Source organism: Ursus arctos, unplaced genomic scaffold (genome assembly GCF_023065955.2).
Source record: "Ursus arctos isolate Adak ecotype North America unplaced genomic scaffold, UrsArc2.0 scaffold_8, whole genome shotgun sequence".
In the NCBI taxonomy this organism is placed as follows: domain Eukaryota; kingdom Metazoa; phylum Chordata; class Mammalia; order Carnivora; family Ursidae; genus Ursus; species Ursus arctos.
This window is the reverse complement of record NW_026623100.1, coordinates 70,027,088-70,041,024: the sequence shown is the minus strand read 5'-3', so window position 1 is coordinate 70,041,024 and position 13,937 is coordinate 70,027,088. Positions and strand designations below refer to the sequence as shown.

At 40.1% G+C, this 13,937-nt stretch overlaps 1 protein-coding gene across 4 annotated transcripts in view; it reads right to left on the bottom strand.

Moving 5' to 3' along the window:
- LDAH (lipid droplet associated hydrolase) overlaps positions 1–13,937 on the bottom strand; it is a 102,724-nt gene that overhangs the window by 52,423 nt on the left and 36,364 nt on the right. For 3 of the 4 annotated variants that reach the window (XM_026519539.4, XM_026519554.4, XM_048222666.2), the window contains one exon: positions 12,186–12,355. In XM_026519539.4, coding sequence (XP_026375324.1) covers positions 12,186–12,355 — 170 coding nt within the window. Of the gene's footprint in view, positions 1–10,687; positions 11,173–12,185; positions 12,356–13,937 lie in introns of those variants that run through there. The other variant, XM_057309167.1, reaches the window with a different exon arrangement.

Sequence of the window (13,937 nt, the reverse complement as noted above, 5' to 3'; positions counted from 1 at the left end):
AATTCAACTGAAACTATTTAAGAAAAAAAAATAAGGTAAAGATAACAAAATATCAGTAGCTATATTAATCAGGACAATGGGTTCTGGAGATTCATTACACAATTATTTTTATTTTTCTGTCTGAAGTTTTTCATGATAAAAATTTTAAATGGTCAATTTAAAAATGAGTCTCTTTTTCTTTTCCATCTATATCAGCTTAGATCTATAGATGTATTCAAGCTTTGCTTAGATGGGTTGTAACTGACTATACCTTTAAACTGCTTTAAACTGCTTAAACACCTCTCCCAGTCTATGTCTGAATTTTCCATCCTAACAACAAGCACTGGGTGATGAGCTAAAGGCCCACATACAGCAGACTGATGACTTCCATCACCAGGAGAATATTCTCAGAATTGATTCAATGCCACAAACACAGCTCTTCAGTGCCTAGAGACACAATAACATAGACACTGGGGTTTGCTGGAATGCATAGGGCCAATGCAAAACATAAGATTGAGACCTTGCACACAGAAGAGTGCGGCTTAAGTCAGCTTCCACTGACAGACTTCTGCTACCTTGCCACTTAAATCTTGGAACTTAAGACTGCAAAGAAATGAGAGTGACATACATGGGCCCACCAGGTGTGACCCTGATAACTCAAGGAAATGAGAAAATACTTCTTGGTAGCGTTGTTTCCCTGAACATCTGGATATCAGCACCTTTACTTAAGAGGGTCGCCGTGCTTGCAGATCAGATCACAATCAGAAAGAGCTACGATACATGAAACAGAGACAAAAAGAACTTTGCTTCAGAGAACCTGATTAGCGTTCCTCCTGCTGCCAGTGCGTGACGTGAGAAGACAGAGCTGACAGGTTCCCGAAAGACCAAGGACAGATTCAATTGTCCATTGCCTCTCCATACATTCTGTGCCCCCAGCTTTTGGGGAGCTTCGGTTGGTGGCTCCCCACCTGGAGCACCTATCAGAATCACCTGGGTCCCACGTGAGAGAGAACACTGATAGCTGGGCCCCAGTCCTAAAGTTTCAGATTCGGGAGGTCTGAGTGGGGCCCGATAATTTCTATTTCTACAAGACCCCAAGTAATGCTGATGCTGCTTTGAGAAACGCTGGCTTAGCTATCTGAATGAGTGCCTCGTGCCATCTACTACATTCTATCCTGCTCACGACTACTCCTGGGCCAGAAGGAGGAAGTGCTAACATGTGTGCAGGCAGTATGTAAGGTTTTCTCTGCCTCACGGCCATTTCACTTCACTTGCCCTACTTGTCCCTTTAAACACATCTCACTAACTCTCAATACACTGGACCCGTGAGAAGATGGGGGAAATTTTCCATATCTGACTGGATCATGGATACACCAATACTAAAATGGTTCAATATTTAAATCTGAAAAGTCCTCAGAAATACTCAGATGAAATGCATTAGATAAAGTACTAAGGATTAACATGCATGAAGAATGTTTTATTATAAACCCCTGTTTTCACTTTCTTGCAGCTTTCCAAAAAATTAGCCCTTTGTGGTGAAATTTTCCATGCTTGGTTTCAGCCCAAAGGTGATTTTTTTTTTGTGAAGTTTGAGAAAAATATATTAAATAGTTTTTGAGTTATGAAAAGATGAAAAAAGCCCACACAATTTTTCCACTTTGAAAGCAATTTTAGGATTTTTTAAAAATATGCAGATGACTAAAACATGGCTGAAGTCGCAAAGTTGAAACTTTCCATGTGTTCGGCTTTCAGCAAGGTAGTCTCCTGGGTAATTAGAAAAGATAGTGTGTGTGCACACACACAAACAGATAAATAGATGCATTTAAATAAACGCACAAGTGATTGGCAAAGTCGCATTTCATCATATTCAATACAAGCCTTCCTCAGAGGAAGGGGTTTATTGTTTTCTGCAAGGGAGTCTTTCACCAAGCAGAGTAGTTAGCTGTTGACCACCTGAAACCTGTGGTTTTCACGTAGCAAGGGTCACTGGTGGCTCACGAGGACCTAAGTGTGGCACGCCTGTGCACTGTGTCTCCAGAACCATCCACTTCCTTTCACACCTCCATCCACCTGCTGCCCCCAGCGCAATCCTAGGATTCTGATTTGTTGTTTTCCGAGTTCAATTTCTCCCCTTGGCCCATGCCTCGACACCAAGTCCCTTTATCTTCCTTCTGCTAGAAAACACACACATGTTCTCATTTGTCCCAATTCTCTCCGAACTTCCCCCAAAAGCATCGACCTGCTTCCCACTAAAGCCTTCCTAGTGCTATTTGAAGAACTCAAGTATTAAAAGAAACAGCAGTAGAAAATCTTATGTTTAGGTCAAATAGGTTTTGGTGGCTTGTCAAAGTTAACTTACTCTATCCCATCTACAATTTCACCTCCCTAGCTACTTCACTTGGGAAACAGATAATAGGAAAGTCAGAACACAGAAGACAAGAGTCCTACTTGTGACCCTTCATGGCTAACTGACATACGGGTTAGACGCCCAACTCTCAGTTACTTCAGTCTCTGTTATCTGCAAAATGGAAGAGTTAGGTTGTCACGTGACCTTGTTACATGTAATCACGTTCTGTAAATTTCAAATGACTGTTGGGTATAACTGTAGTAATGACAACACATCAATTTTAAAAATGGTTTCAGGTTTTTAGACTCAAATGAAGAACCAAGTACAAGGCACATGTATCAAATGAAGAACTGAGTTAAAGCACAAAAACCCCTTTGCAAGGATGTAGTCAAAGATTAAGAAAAATTCAATTTCCCTAGTCTTCATGTGTGCAGATTTAAAAGATAAATAGATGACGATGTTCCTCCAACAAATGTTCCTGTTCCTTTTTCATTTCAACATCTCTCTCTGTATGGTCTATTCCCCTCAGCATATGTTAAATTCTCCCCCACTTATAGGAAAAAATGTTCTTTTGACCAGCCTCTTCCTTAAGTTATCATCTTGGCTCCTCACTGACCAATTTCTGGAACACAATTCATTTATCACCTAACTGCCTGAGAACCCCTTCTCCCACTATTTCACTAAAAATGTTCTCTTCTGGGTCATTAATGACTTCTGATTACCAATACCAGAAGCTTTAAGCTCTCTCTGAACTCAACTCTGTTATCCTGTTTTAGTTATCTACTGCTACATAACGCACCATCCCCCCAGCTATGGTTTAAAACCACAATGATTACTCTTTCTTATTCTGTGGGGTCAGGAATTCAAACAGGACTCAGCTGGACTTCTGTTCCACGTGTCATTGGCTGGGGTCACTCCCTGGGCTGCATTCAGTAGCAGATGGGATAGGTTGAAAGGTCCAAGTAGGTTTCACCCACATCTGGTACCCCATGATCCTCTTATGTGGCCAGCTTGGGCTTTTTCACAGCGTGGTGGTCTCAGGTAGTTGGACTTTGTATATGGCAGCTGGCTTCCAAGAGGGAAGAAATAGAAGCTCCCAGTCCCCTTAGGCTTGGAATTAACATCACTTCCACTGTAAACCACTGGTGAAAGTCACATGCCCAGCCCAAAATTCAAAAGAGGAGGGAAAGATGGGGCGCCTGGGTGGTCAGTCGTTAGGTGTCTACCTTCGGCTCAGGGCGTGATCCCAGCATTCTGGGATTGAGCCCCACATCAGGCTCCTCTGCTGGGGGCCTGCTTCTTCCTCTCCTACTCCCCCTGCTTGTAGTCCCTCTCTTGCTGGCTGTCTCTGTCAAATAAATAAATAAAATCTTAAAAAAAAAAAAAAGAGGAGGGAAAGAGACTTCACACCTTGAGAGAAGAATGGTAAAGAATCTGCGGCCATCTTTAATTTACCATATGCTAAAAGAAGAGAAAGGAGAACATCAAGAAAGATGTAGTGTGTACACTAATCTAGGGTAATGGCTTTCATTCTTTTTTTTTTTTTTTTTTTTTACCTTGATCCACAGTAAGATATATTCTCTACGTTGTAATCTAGGATAATCAACACACCCCACAAAGAGTGAAACAGAAGTTTCACAATTCAATCCACTCTAATATTTTCTATTCTATTTTACTCTAATATATATATTTAAAAATGCTATTTTATTGTTCACAATCATATGCTTCTCTGCTCTGAGGAGGATGACACTTTGCAGACTCCTTGATGGCAGACTTGGTCATGTAACTTGCTCTGTGCAATGCTGTGTGAAGGGTGACAAATGTTACCTCCAGGCAGAGGTTTTAAGATGCAGTGGGTGGTTCATTATTTCTTTTTTATCTTCTGCCATGAGACTGAAATATGCCAGACAGAAGCTACTCCATCAATCCGGACTCTGGAGGAGTGCACGGTGACAACTACATGGGACAGCCAACCCTCAAAAGCCTTGTATCATGAGCAGTAAATAAATCTTTGTTGTTAAAAGCTACTGACACTGTGTTACTATAGCACAGTCTACCCTATCTTGACTGAGCCACTGGTTGCAACCCATTGCGGTGACTTCAGAATCCACTATGGACTAATGTAGGCATTAGTTTGGAAAATTACTGTACGTTTTGCCTCTTCCTCTTCTTCACCCTCCTTTCTATCAAATAAAGTCATTCTCCTAATATACATCTATGACATTTTCCTTTTTCTCTTGACAACTTCCTTGGCAAATCCCAAATACCATCTTCATTACTTCTCATCTGAACTAGTAGTAACTTGCTGATCACCTGGTTGTTAGCTTCTTATTCTACACTCTCTCTCCAATTCACTCTCCTTTTTGCTGAGAGACTAATATATCTGATTCAGGACTATTACCATCGCAGGTCCCTCAGTGGCTCCATACTGTCCAGGAAATAGAGTCCACATCCCCTAGTCCAAAATTCCTTGTTCCCACTTCTATCAGCCTAGGTTCTTACATCCTGCTGTTCCCTGCATGCACATAGGCTACATCCAAATCAGACCACTCACTACTCTTTTAATGTGTCCAGTGATAAAAACCATTTTTTTTCATACTGTTCCCACTGCTGAGCATATATAAAACCCCCTACCACCAACACATCAAACTCTCTACTTCTAAGCACTTCTAAATATTGACTCAGCCTTCCCTGCTCAAATACCAGCTCTTCATGAAGCTTTTTCTTTTTTTTAATAATTTTTTATTATGTTATGTTAGTCACCATACAGTATATCCTTAGTTTTTGATGTAATGTTCCATGATTCATTATTTGCGTATAACACACAGTGCACCATGCAATATGTGCCCTCCTTAATACCCATCACCGGCCTATCCCAATCCCCACCCCCCTCCCCTCTGAAGCCCTCAGTTTGTTTCCCAGAGTCCACAGTCTCTCATGGTTCATTCCCCCCTCTCTTTACCCCCCTTCATTCTTTTCTTCCTTCTCCTACCAATCTTCCTACTTCTTATGTTCCATAAATGAGTGAAACCATATGATAATTGTCTTTCTCTGCTTGACTTACTTCACTTAGCATAATCTCCTCAAAAAATGGGAGAAGATATGAACAGACACTTTTCCAATGAAGACATACAAATGGCTAACAAACACATGAAAAAATGTTCAAAATCATTAGCCGTCAGGGAAATTCAAATCAAAACCACATTGAGATACCACCTTACGCCAGTTAGAATGGCAAAAATTGGCAAGGCAGGAAACAACAAATGTTGGAGAGGATGTGGAGAAAGGGGATCCCTCTTACACTGTTGGTGGGAATGCAAGTTGGTGCAGCCACTTTGGAAAACAGTGTGGAGGTCCCTTAAAAAGTTAAAAATTGAGCTACCCTATGACCCAGCCATTGCACTACTGGGTATTTACCCCAAAGATACAGACGTAGTGAAGAGAAGGGCCATATGCACCCCAATGTTCATAGCAGCATTGTCCACAATAGCTAAATTGTGGAAGGAGCCGAGATGCCCTTCAACAGATGAATGGATTAAGAAGATGTGATCCAATATACAATGTAATATTACTCAGCCATCAAAAAGAGCGATTTCTCAACATTTGCTGCAACATGGATGGGACTGGAGGAGATAATGCTAAGCGAACTAAGTCATGAAGATTTTTCTGATCTTCCCACTAAGGAGCCATCTCTTTCTTCAAATTATTCAGAGTCTTATGGTACTTCCTCATTTTGCCTTCCATTTCTTATCAGTTAATCTAGGGACAGGACTCTGACAACAGTTACTTTGACATATGAATGATCTCCTATTGTTTCCCCTCTCTCCAGTTTGTCTTGCCTGTCATACACAATGCAGTGATGTTATATGAATGTTAATTACAAGTATATCTAACTTTGACTGCAGACATGAAGGTTCATCAGAATAGTGTAGGTACACCACAGTCTAAATAATCTCATTGTTCACAGAATATTTGATTTTATTTTTTTCCCTACTGTAGACAAGATGTACTCCTAAATCAACACACGCATGATCTAACATGCTATTTTAACTCTTTCAGTAAAAATTTTCAAGCTTCTCAGCTGTACCTGCGGTGTGTTTTGAGTCTCTCAGACTTTAAAACGCCACTGGGGACCCAAAAGAAACAAACAAAAAAGCTCTGAGCAATAACAAAATCCTTATACTTAATTTCATCGATTTTACTCTTGTGTATGCATTTAAGATCTGTTCATTCTTACTTGAGACAAAATTCTAACATGATTATCTGTTTTCTCTACTAGCAGCAAATTATAATAACAAACTATAAGTAGGGAAGAGATGTGGAACCTAGCACTGAGGGAGAAAACAAACTATAAAATAAATAGACAAGAGAAGTCTGTTTTTATAAAGGCACTATCATCTAAGAAATTTCAGGACATAGGCAAAAATCTCTTTGACCATATTTTACTGTAGTATGATAACATTATCAAAATGATATCCTTGAATCACTAATTTCTCCACAACCAATATGCATTGTTGAAGAAGACAGATAAGTAAATAATGTATTTTAGACAAATTTTTATCCAACTGGATAAAAGTGTCTGGTGCTTAAAAAAGTGAGTTTAAGTAATCTGGAAATTTCATTTAGAGAAGAGATATTTTTGCCAACCAGACAGACAAAGGAAGCTCTATGTTATTGTGCATTTTCCCCAAGAAAGGCCAAATGATATAAAAAATTAAGTTTTTGAAGGATCTGCTATCCCTGGAAAGAACGAAGTGTTTTCATAAAATGCTATATAAATACTTAGAGGAAAATAAAAGTAAAATTACTTGAGGTTCATCTCACAACTCAGTGCAGAGTCCACTTAAGAATCAAGGCCTTTCAACTTCCAACGTTGAACTTTATGTGAACAGTTTACTGGCAAAATCAGACGGCACATTTTTAACATACAGAGGACCAATGTTGAAAGAAGATTCTAAATAGTGGGGATAAGACTACCACTTTTTTATTCCAGTTACCCCACCTCCAGCCCCCAATTACTAAAGCAGCATTCGTGGGATCTCCTGTTCCTTGAGCTGCAGCATAACGGACCGCATGAAGCTCGCTGCGTGTAGTTCGGGAGTACACTGTGCTATCTGCAGGCTCTGCTACCATCCGAAGTTTGAAAGAGCCATCAAATATCTCCTTAGACTCTCTTTATACCCACAGCTAATATAACTGTACCCCACCCCTGGATTCAGACAGAGCTGAAGCTGCATTCTGGCAAGGGACTTTGCTCTCAGTTCTCATCCGTGAAATGAAAGATGGGACGAGACTGCTTCTAAAGCCCATCTCAGTTCTAAGATCCTACGAGCCTAAAACTATGTTATTACAAGTCATGATAGCTACTATTTAACAGTCTTTCAATTACCTATTTTCTCAGGCTTCTTTTTAAATTCTTTATTACTGGACATTACTGTCAAAACATAGGAAGAATTTCTATAATTCTATGTACCAAATTTGCTTAAAGAAACAAAAAAATTTTAATACCAGATTTTTAAAAGAGCCAATTTTTTTAGTATGTTAAAATATAGGTCAGATAATATGTCTAAAGTATGCAATAAGGCTCTTAAAATGATTTTAAGACCAAAGTTTCCTATAATTAGTTATAAAAATATTGTAAAGAACTGAACCAAAATAAAACCAAATAAACCAGCTACTAAACTACACATATGTCTTCAAAATCTTATGGGAGTCAAATATTCCAGTAAAAATAACAGAAGAGATGGAAACACAAGTTTCTTATTATCACACTTCATATGTTATAAAACATAACAGCTAACTTATTTTTGGCAAAATGATTAGGGATTGCAACACTCTGGCTTACACAAACTGATTTGATTGTCAAACGCATCTTAAATGGAGCGTGTCATGCTAACTTCAGGCATGCAGGCACTGTGCCGTCTTAGAGTAGCCCAGAGACACTGAAATTTCAACACTTCAGCAGGGATCACACCACTGATATTAACCGGGCCAGGTGTTTAAAGAGGGGTGGGGGGACTTCAACAATGCAGTTAATTGAAACCAGACAAAGCTTTTGTATAATAATAAAAAAAAATCATACAGATGTTCACCCTCCTCCCTGGATGAAATCTATGGACAATTTATTGCACGCATTATTTTCTAGAAAACACCCTTTTTAAGAAAACACAGTTTCACATGTCTCTCTGAAAACTCTATAATCGCAGTATTGCGTTATACCTCCACAAACAGACTATGTTACGCTCATGTTTCATTTCCCTTTCCCCTTTTCACCACGGTTCCTGCAAGGGCGAGAACACCTGGAAGGAGAGTAATAATTAGAAAGCTCTAAAGCGAAATGAGCTATAAGAAGCTGCATAAAACTTAGGATACATTGTACTTCTTTCCCAATAGACATGTGAGTGCACGCCAAAAAGGAGGGCTAGGAGAGATGGGTTCAAAACAAATGTGCTGAACAACTGTTCGCAAAAGTGCACAAGAGAAACTATACATTACATGCAGAATCAAAGGGAAGCAAACAAAAACCGAAAAGACAGATCAGTGATTAAGTTAATAGACTGTGAGGGACTCAGAAATGAGTATTTTCTTCCCTGTGTTTATAGAATAGTGTATTTGTCAGGGTTCCCCAGAGAAAAAGAACCAATAGGATATACAAGTATGCATATATATGAAAGGAGATTTATTATAGGAATTGGCTCACATGATTATGGAAGCCAAAAAGTCCCACAACATGCCATCTGCAAGCTGGGAACCAGGAAAGCCAGTGGTATGATTCAGTGTGAGTTTGAAGGCCTCAGAACATGAGGAGCCGATGGTTTAAGTCCTAGAGTCAAAGGCCAGCAAACCCGGAGCTCCAATGTCAGAGGGCAAGAAAAGATGGATGTACCGGCTCAAGAAGAGGGAGAGAGAGAGAGAGAATCCCCTTTTCCTGAGTTTTTATTTGGGACCTCATTGGATTGGAGGATGCCTGCTCACAATGGTGAGAGCAAATCTTTTCTCAGTCTGCTGATTCAAATGGTAGTCTCTTCTGGAAATATCCTCAAAGACCGAGAAACGTTTTACCAGCTACCTAGCTGTCCCTTAGCCTGGTCCAGTTGACACATAAAATTAACCATCACAAATTGTAATGCTGTTATTATTTCACACATGCAAGTACTCTTTCCTTCAGAAGTTTTTTTTTTTCTTTAAGTTTTTAAAACACCTGGGATAACTAATAACCACAGATTGTATTTCATATCAGTTTGCTACATTTTATTGGATAGGACCAACTCACCTGCTACACTTTATATGTATCTGTGTATCTACATGCTTGACTGTAGCCCACACAGGTGAAATCCTAAGTGTAGCAGTGGTGGGGTAGGCAGCTTCTGACATGGTCCTCACTTTCTAATGTTCACGCTCCAGTGTAATCTGCTCCTCTTGAGTGGGGACTGGACCTACGGACTTCTAACAAATGGAATACTGTATAAGTAATGGGATATGATTTCTGTAATTAGGTGATAGTCTGTGACTTCCATCTTGCCAGCAGACTTTCGCGGGCTCTTCAACCATACCTGCTCTAATGAAGCAAGTTAGAAAGACCCGTGTGTTAAAGAACTGAGGGTGGCCTCCACCCCAGTGCCACTGATGGACCAAGCCCCTCAGTCCAACAACCCTCAAGGAATGGAGTCCTGCCGACAACCATGTGAGTGAGCTAAGAAGCAAGCACATCCTTCTCAATTCAAATCTTCAGATGAGACTACAGTCCTGGAAGACACCTTGATTACAGTCTTATGAGATACCCTGAAGCAGAGGACCCAGCTAAGCTGTGGCCAGATCCCAGACCCACGGAAACTGTGAGAGAATAAATGTGTGTGGTTTGACATCATTACATTGTGGAGCAATTTGTTGCACAGCTGCAGATAACAACTATGGTACTTAACCTAGTGACTGAGCCGATGATTCCACTGTAATTTCCATCATCATAATAACAACTAGTACCTATTAGGGAACTTCTAAAGCCAAGATACCATTCTTAATTCTCCCTTGGAGAACATAATATTATTCCCATTTCACAGATGAGGAAAACGGAGATACAGAGATACTCAATAACTTGTCCCAGGTCACAGAGACAAAATACACAGCAAGTATATGAACGCAGGTGCCTTGGCTCCAGAGCCACGGCTTGTGGCAACTGCACAGACAGAACACGAATGGCAGTGCTGGGCACTGTAAAGAAGGTAACCTCGTCACACAGTACTAGAGGAGATTTAGAAAGGACAAAAAAGATCAGAAGCCATGCAAAATGCTAAAAACAAAAATAAAGTTTCCTTTCCAATTAAGATGTCTTTTCTATGGAAAAAAAGAGTAGAAACAATAATACAGTGAATAGAAAGCAATCCTGAATTTATTGAAATCACACTTAGAAATGAAAAATACATTTTCTTATACCCAATAAGGGAAAATTAACAACCTCCATTTGGTTAAAAACCACACCCAGGGAGGCTATAGTTTTACATTTCCTAAGGGCAATTATGAGTGAGACCTAAGTGTGCCAAGCTGGTAGAAGTAGAAGAAAATTTTCAGGGAGCTCTGAAACTCCTCTTGAGATTTTTATCACATAGAATGAGAAAAGTCAAAATCCTAGGACACAGTGACTCCAGGAAGGAGTCACTTCCTGTCTTGCATTCAGATTACAAAGTTAAACAGTGCTCCCGCATGCTCCTATACAGTAATGATCAGACCCATGGTTACTGTGTCTCCTCCATTAGACTCTGAACTCTCTTACCTCAAAGACTGTCTTATTCATTGGGATGTCCTCAAAACACAGCTCAGGGCCTGACACATGGCCAGTGTTTAATATGTGTCTGTTGAATCAAGAAATAATTTATGTTGTGAACTGCATACATTCAATAGATCCTTTCAATGGCACACGTTAGTGAGAGTATGAGTTTCTTTCTTTTCTTTCTCTTTCTTTCTTTCTCTCGCTCTTTCTTTCTTTCTTTCTTTCTTTCTTTCTCTCGCTCTCTCTTTCTTTCTTTCTTTGACAGAGAGAGAGACAGCCAGTGAGAGAGGGAACACAAGCAGGGGGAGTGGGAGAGGAAGAAGCAGGCTCCCAGCAGAGCAGGGAGCCCGATGCGGGGCTCGATCCCAGAACCATGGGATCACGCCCTGAGCCTAAGTCAGACGCTCAATGACCGAGCCACCCAGGCACCCCAGAGTATGAGTTTCTGTTTTATTTTGAAGTCTCTTCTGGCTCACTAGCTTTCTTGGGCACTTTAAATAGGTTTGTGTGTCTCCAGTATCTCACTTAGTATCTGACACCCAGTGGCACCCAATCACTTGTGGACGAATGAATGAATGTCTCCAAAAGGCTACCAACCTATAGAATGGAAAAGGATCCAGGCTTATGACTAAATAAAGATTTAGTGTTCCGTAAGGACAGCTGTTTGCTTACTGATGATGATGAAGATGATGATATATTTTCTTCCTTTTGAAAGGAGGCACGAACATTTGCAAGATATTCTCTCAATAAAGACAGATTCTTGTCTAGGTCTTAGCTGGTGACTACTCTTAAATATTCCCTTATAAATGACAAGTTATATGCAACTTCAGAATTCCAGATAACCCTAGATTAAATGTCATTCATCTGGAAAATTTTTACCTCCTTCAGTACTATTTTGAAACACATGGAAATTGCATGAACATACACTCACATAGGCCCAAAGTAACATGGATAAAGAGAAAGGCAGCTACCAAATATGCCCCTCTCTGTTCTATTTACCAATTAAACAAGAGACAAAAGAGGGACGGAGAGCTGAGGAGGATTTGTGCAAGTGCATGATCTGGCACCTACAGTCACCTCCTGAGGCATACTTACTGGGAGCTCAGGAGCAAGCTTCAAAATCTCAAGGTTAAAATAGCAGCCTATTGAATGGCCAATGACCACAAGTTTTACTTCCTTTGGCACATGAGTTCTCAGGAAAGCTAGCTTGTGTTCCACTTGACCTTGTAGTCCATAGATGTCATTAATTTCTTGAGCATTTGAATCTAAAAGCAAAAATATGAATAATTTTCACTCAATAAGGGAAAGTAATAAATTCACTGGGAAAACTATCTAAAAAATAACAACAGTAGTTCCCATTTATTTACAGCCTACAATGTGCTAGCTACAGTGTTCAACACTTTACTTAAATTATATCAACAAGTCTTCACGACAGCCCTGGAAAGGAAGTATTATTTTCATTTTATAGATGAAAATCCCAGAGCTCACAGACATTAGGTGATAGACTGATAGTCACACACCTATGAAGTGAGAACAGTGAGATTCAAACCCAGGTCTCTGTCCTCAAAGTCCACGAACTTTCGACTAGTCCATGAACTACTGTCAGCTTCGGCCACTAGCTCTCAACTTGATCATGTATCAGAATCCTCTGCAGGGCTTAGGAAAGCAATAACTGCTGGGCCCCGCCACCAAACTCCCTGATTCAGTAGGTCTGGGGCCCAAGAATTTCTAAGTTTCAGGAGATGTTGATATTGCTGGTCCCAGGACCACACACTGAGAACCGCTGGTTAGGCTTTCTTATATTATTAATAGACAACTAAGAAAACCCATGACACGGCTTCATTATTTTAGATAATCTTTGTTTGTTGAAGAACTCGGACTGAGGGCTTAAGGAGAAATGTTCTAAATTGTTCCTTTTAACCAGCAGTCTTAACCTGAAATACCCGTTCTTCCTTTCATAAATGAACTGTCTTCTGAAGTCTTCAAGAGCTAATTAAAACTGTATCTAGCTAATCTCCAAGAAAAATGAATGAGCCTCCCTTTGTGCTTAACCAGTCCTCTCCACTCTTATTAGAGCACTTTATCATACTTTATAATTGTCTATTTCCTCTCGTAGCCTGTGAGCTCCTGGGAGGCAAGGTCCACCTTTTCCTCTGTGTCCTCTGTGACTAGCACACAGTAAATATTAACGTGGAGTGAAAAAAATGAACTCACTGGACAGGCTCTGAGAATGCTGTCTGCTCTGCTATTCTAGAAATACGGGAAATTTCAATAGGTTTTCCCTACGCACCTGTAATATTTCAAAATACCACAAGGTGGTAAATTGTTTATTAAAGTTTGAATTACTGGAAAGTAAATTTCTTGGCTTCAACTCCTACAAGTTACTGATGTGAACTGTAATGCACCACAATGCAGCTCATTTGAAAGGTACCCAGAACTCATTGCGAAGGACCGCTCTTTGGTTTTATCTGTGTGTGCTGTTTCCATTTCCTTCGGTGCTCAGCTCCCCTTGCTAATCTGGCTAACTCCTCTTCAGACTTCAAACTCCCAACAAGTGTTATCTCTTCTGAGAAGCCATTCTATGACTCCGTGGTTAAGGAGTAAAGTAGCCTTCCTTTCAGGTCGCCCAATATCCCATGTTTATCTTACCACACTACTCCTAATATATTCCTACTTTACAATTTATGTCTTGCTTATCTCTGTCCCCCAGTGCCTGGCATACAGTTATTGAAGACCTTTTTTCCATGGTATTACTGATCTCTCAGGTAAGATGTGCTCTGCCTAAATCCTTCTTCCTAGGTCAGCTAGAATCCATTCTCCATTTAACAAGGAAGTTCAGCATAAAAC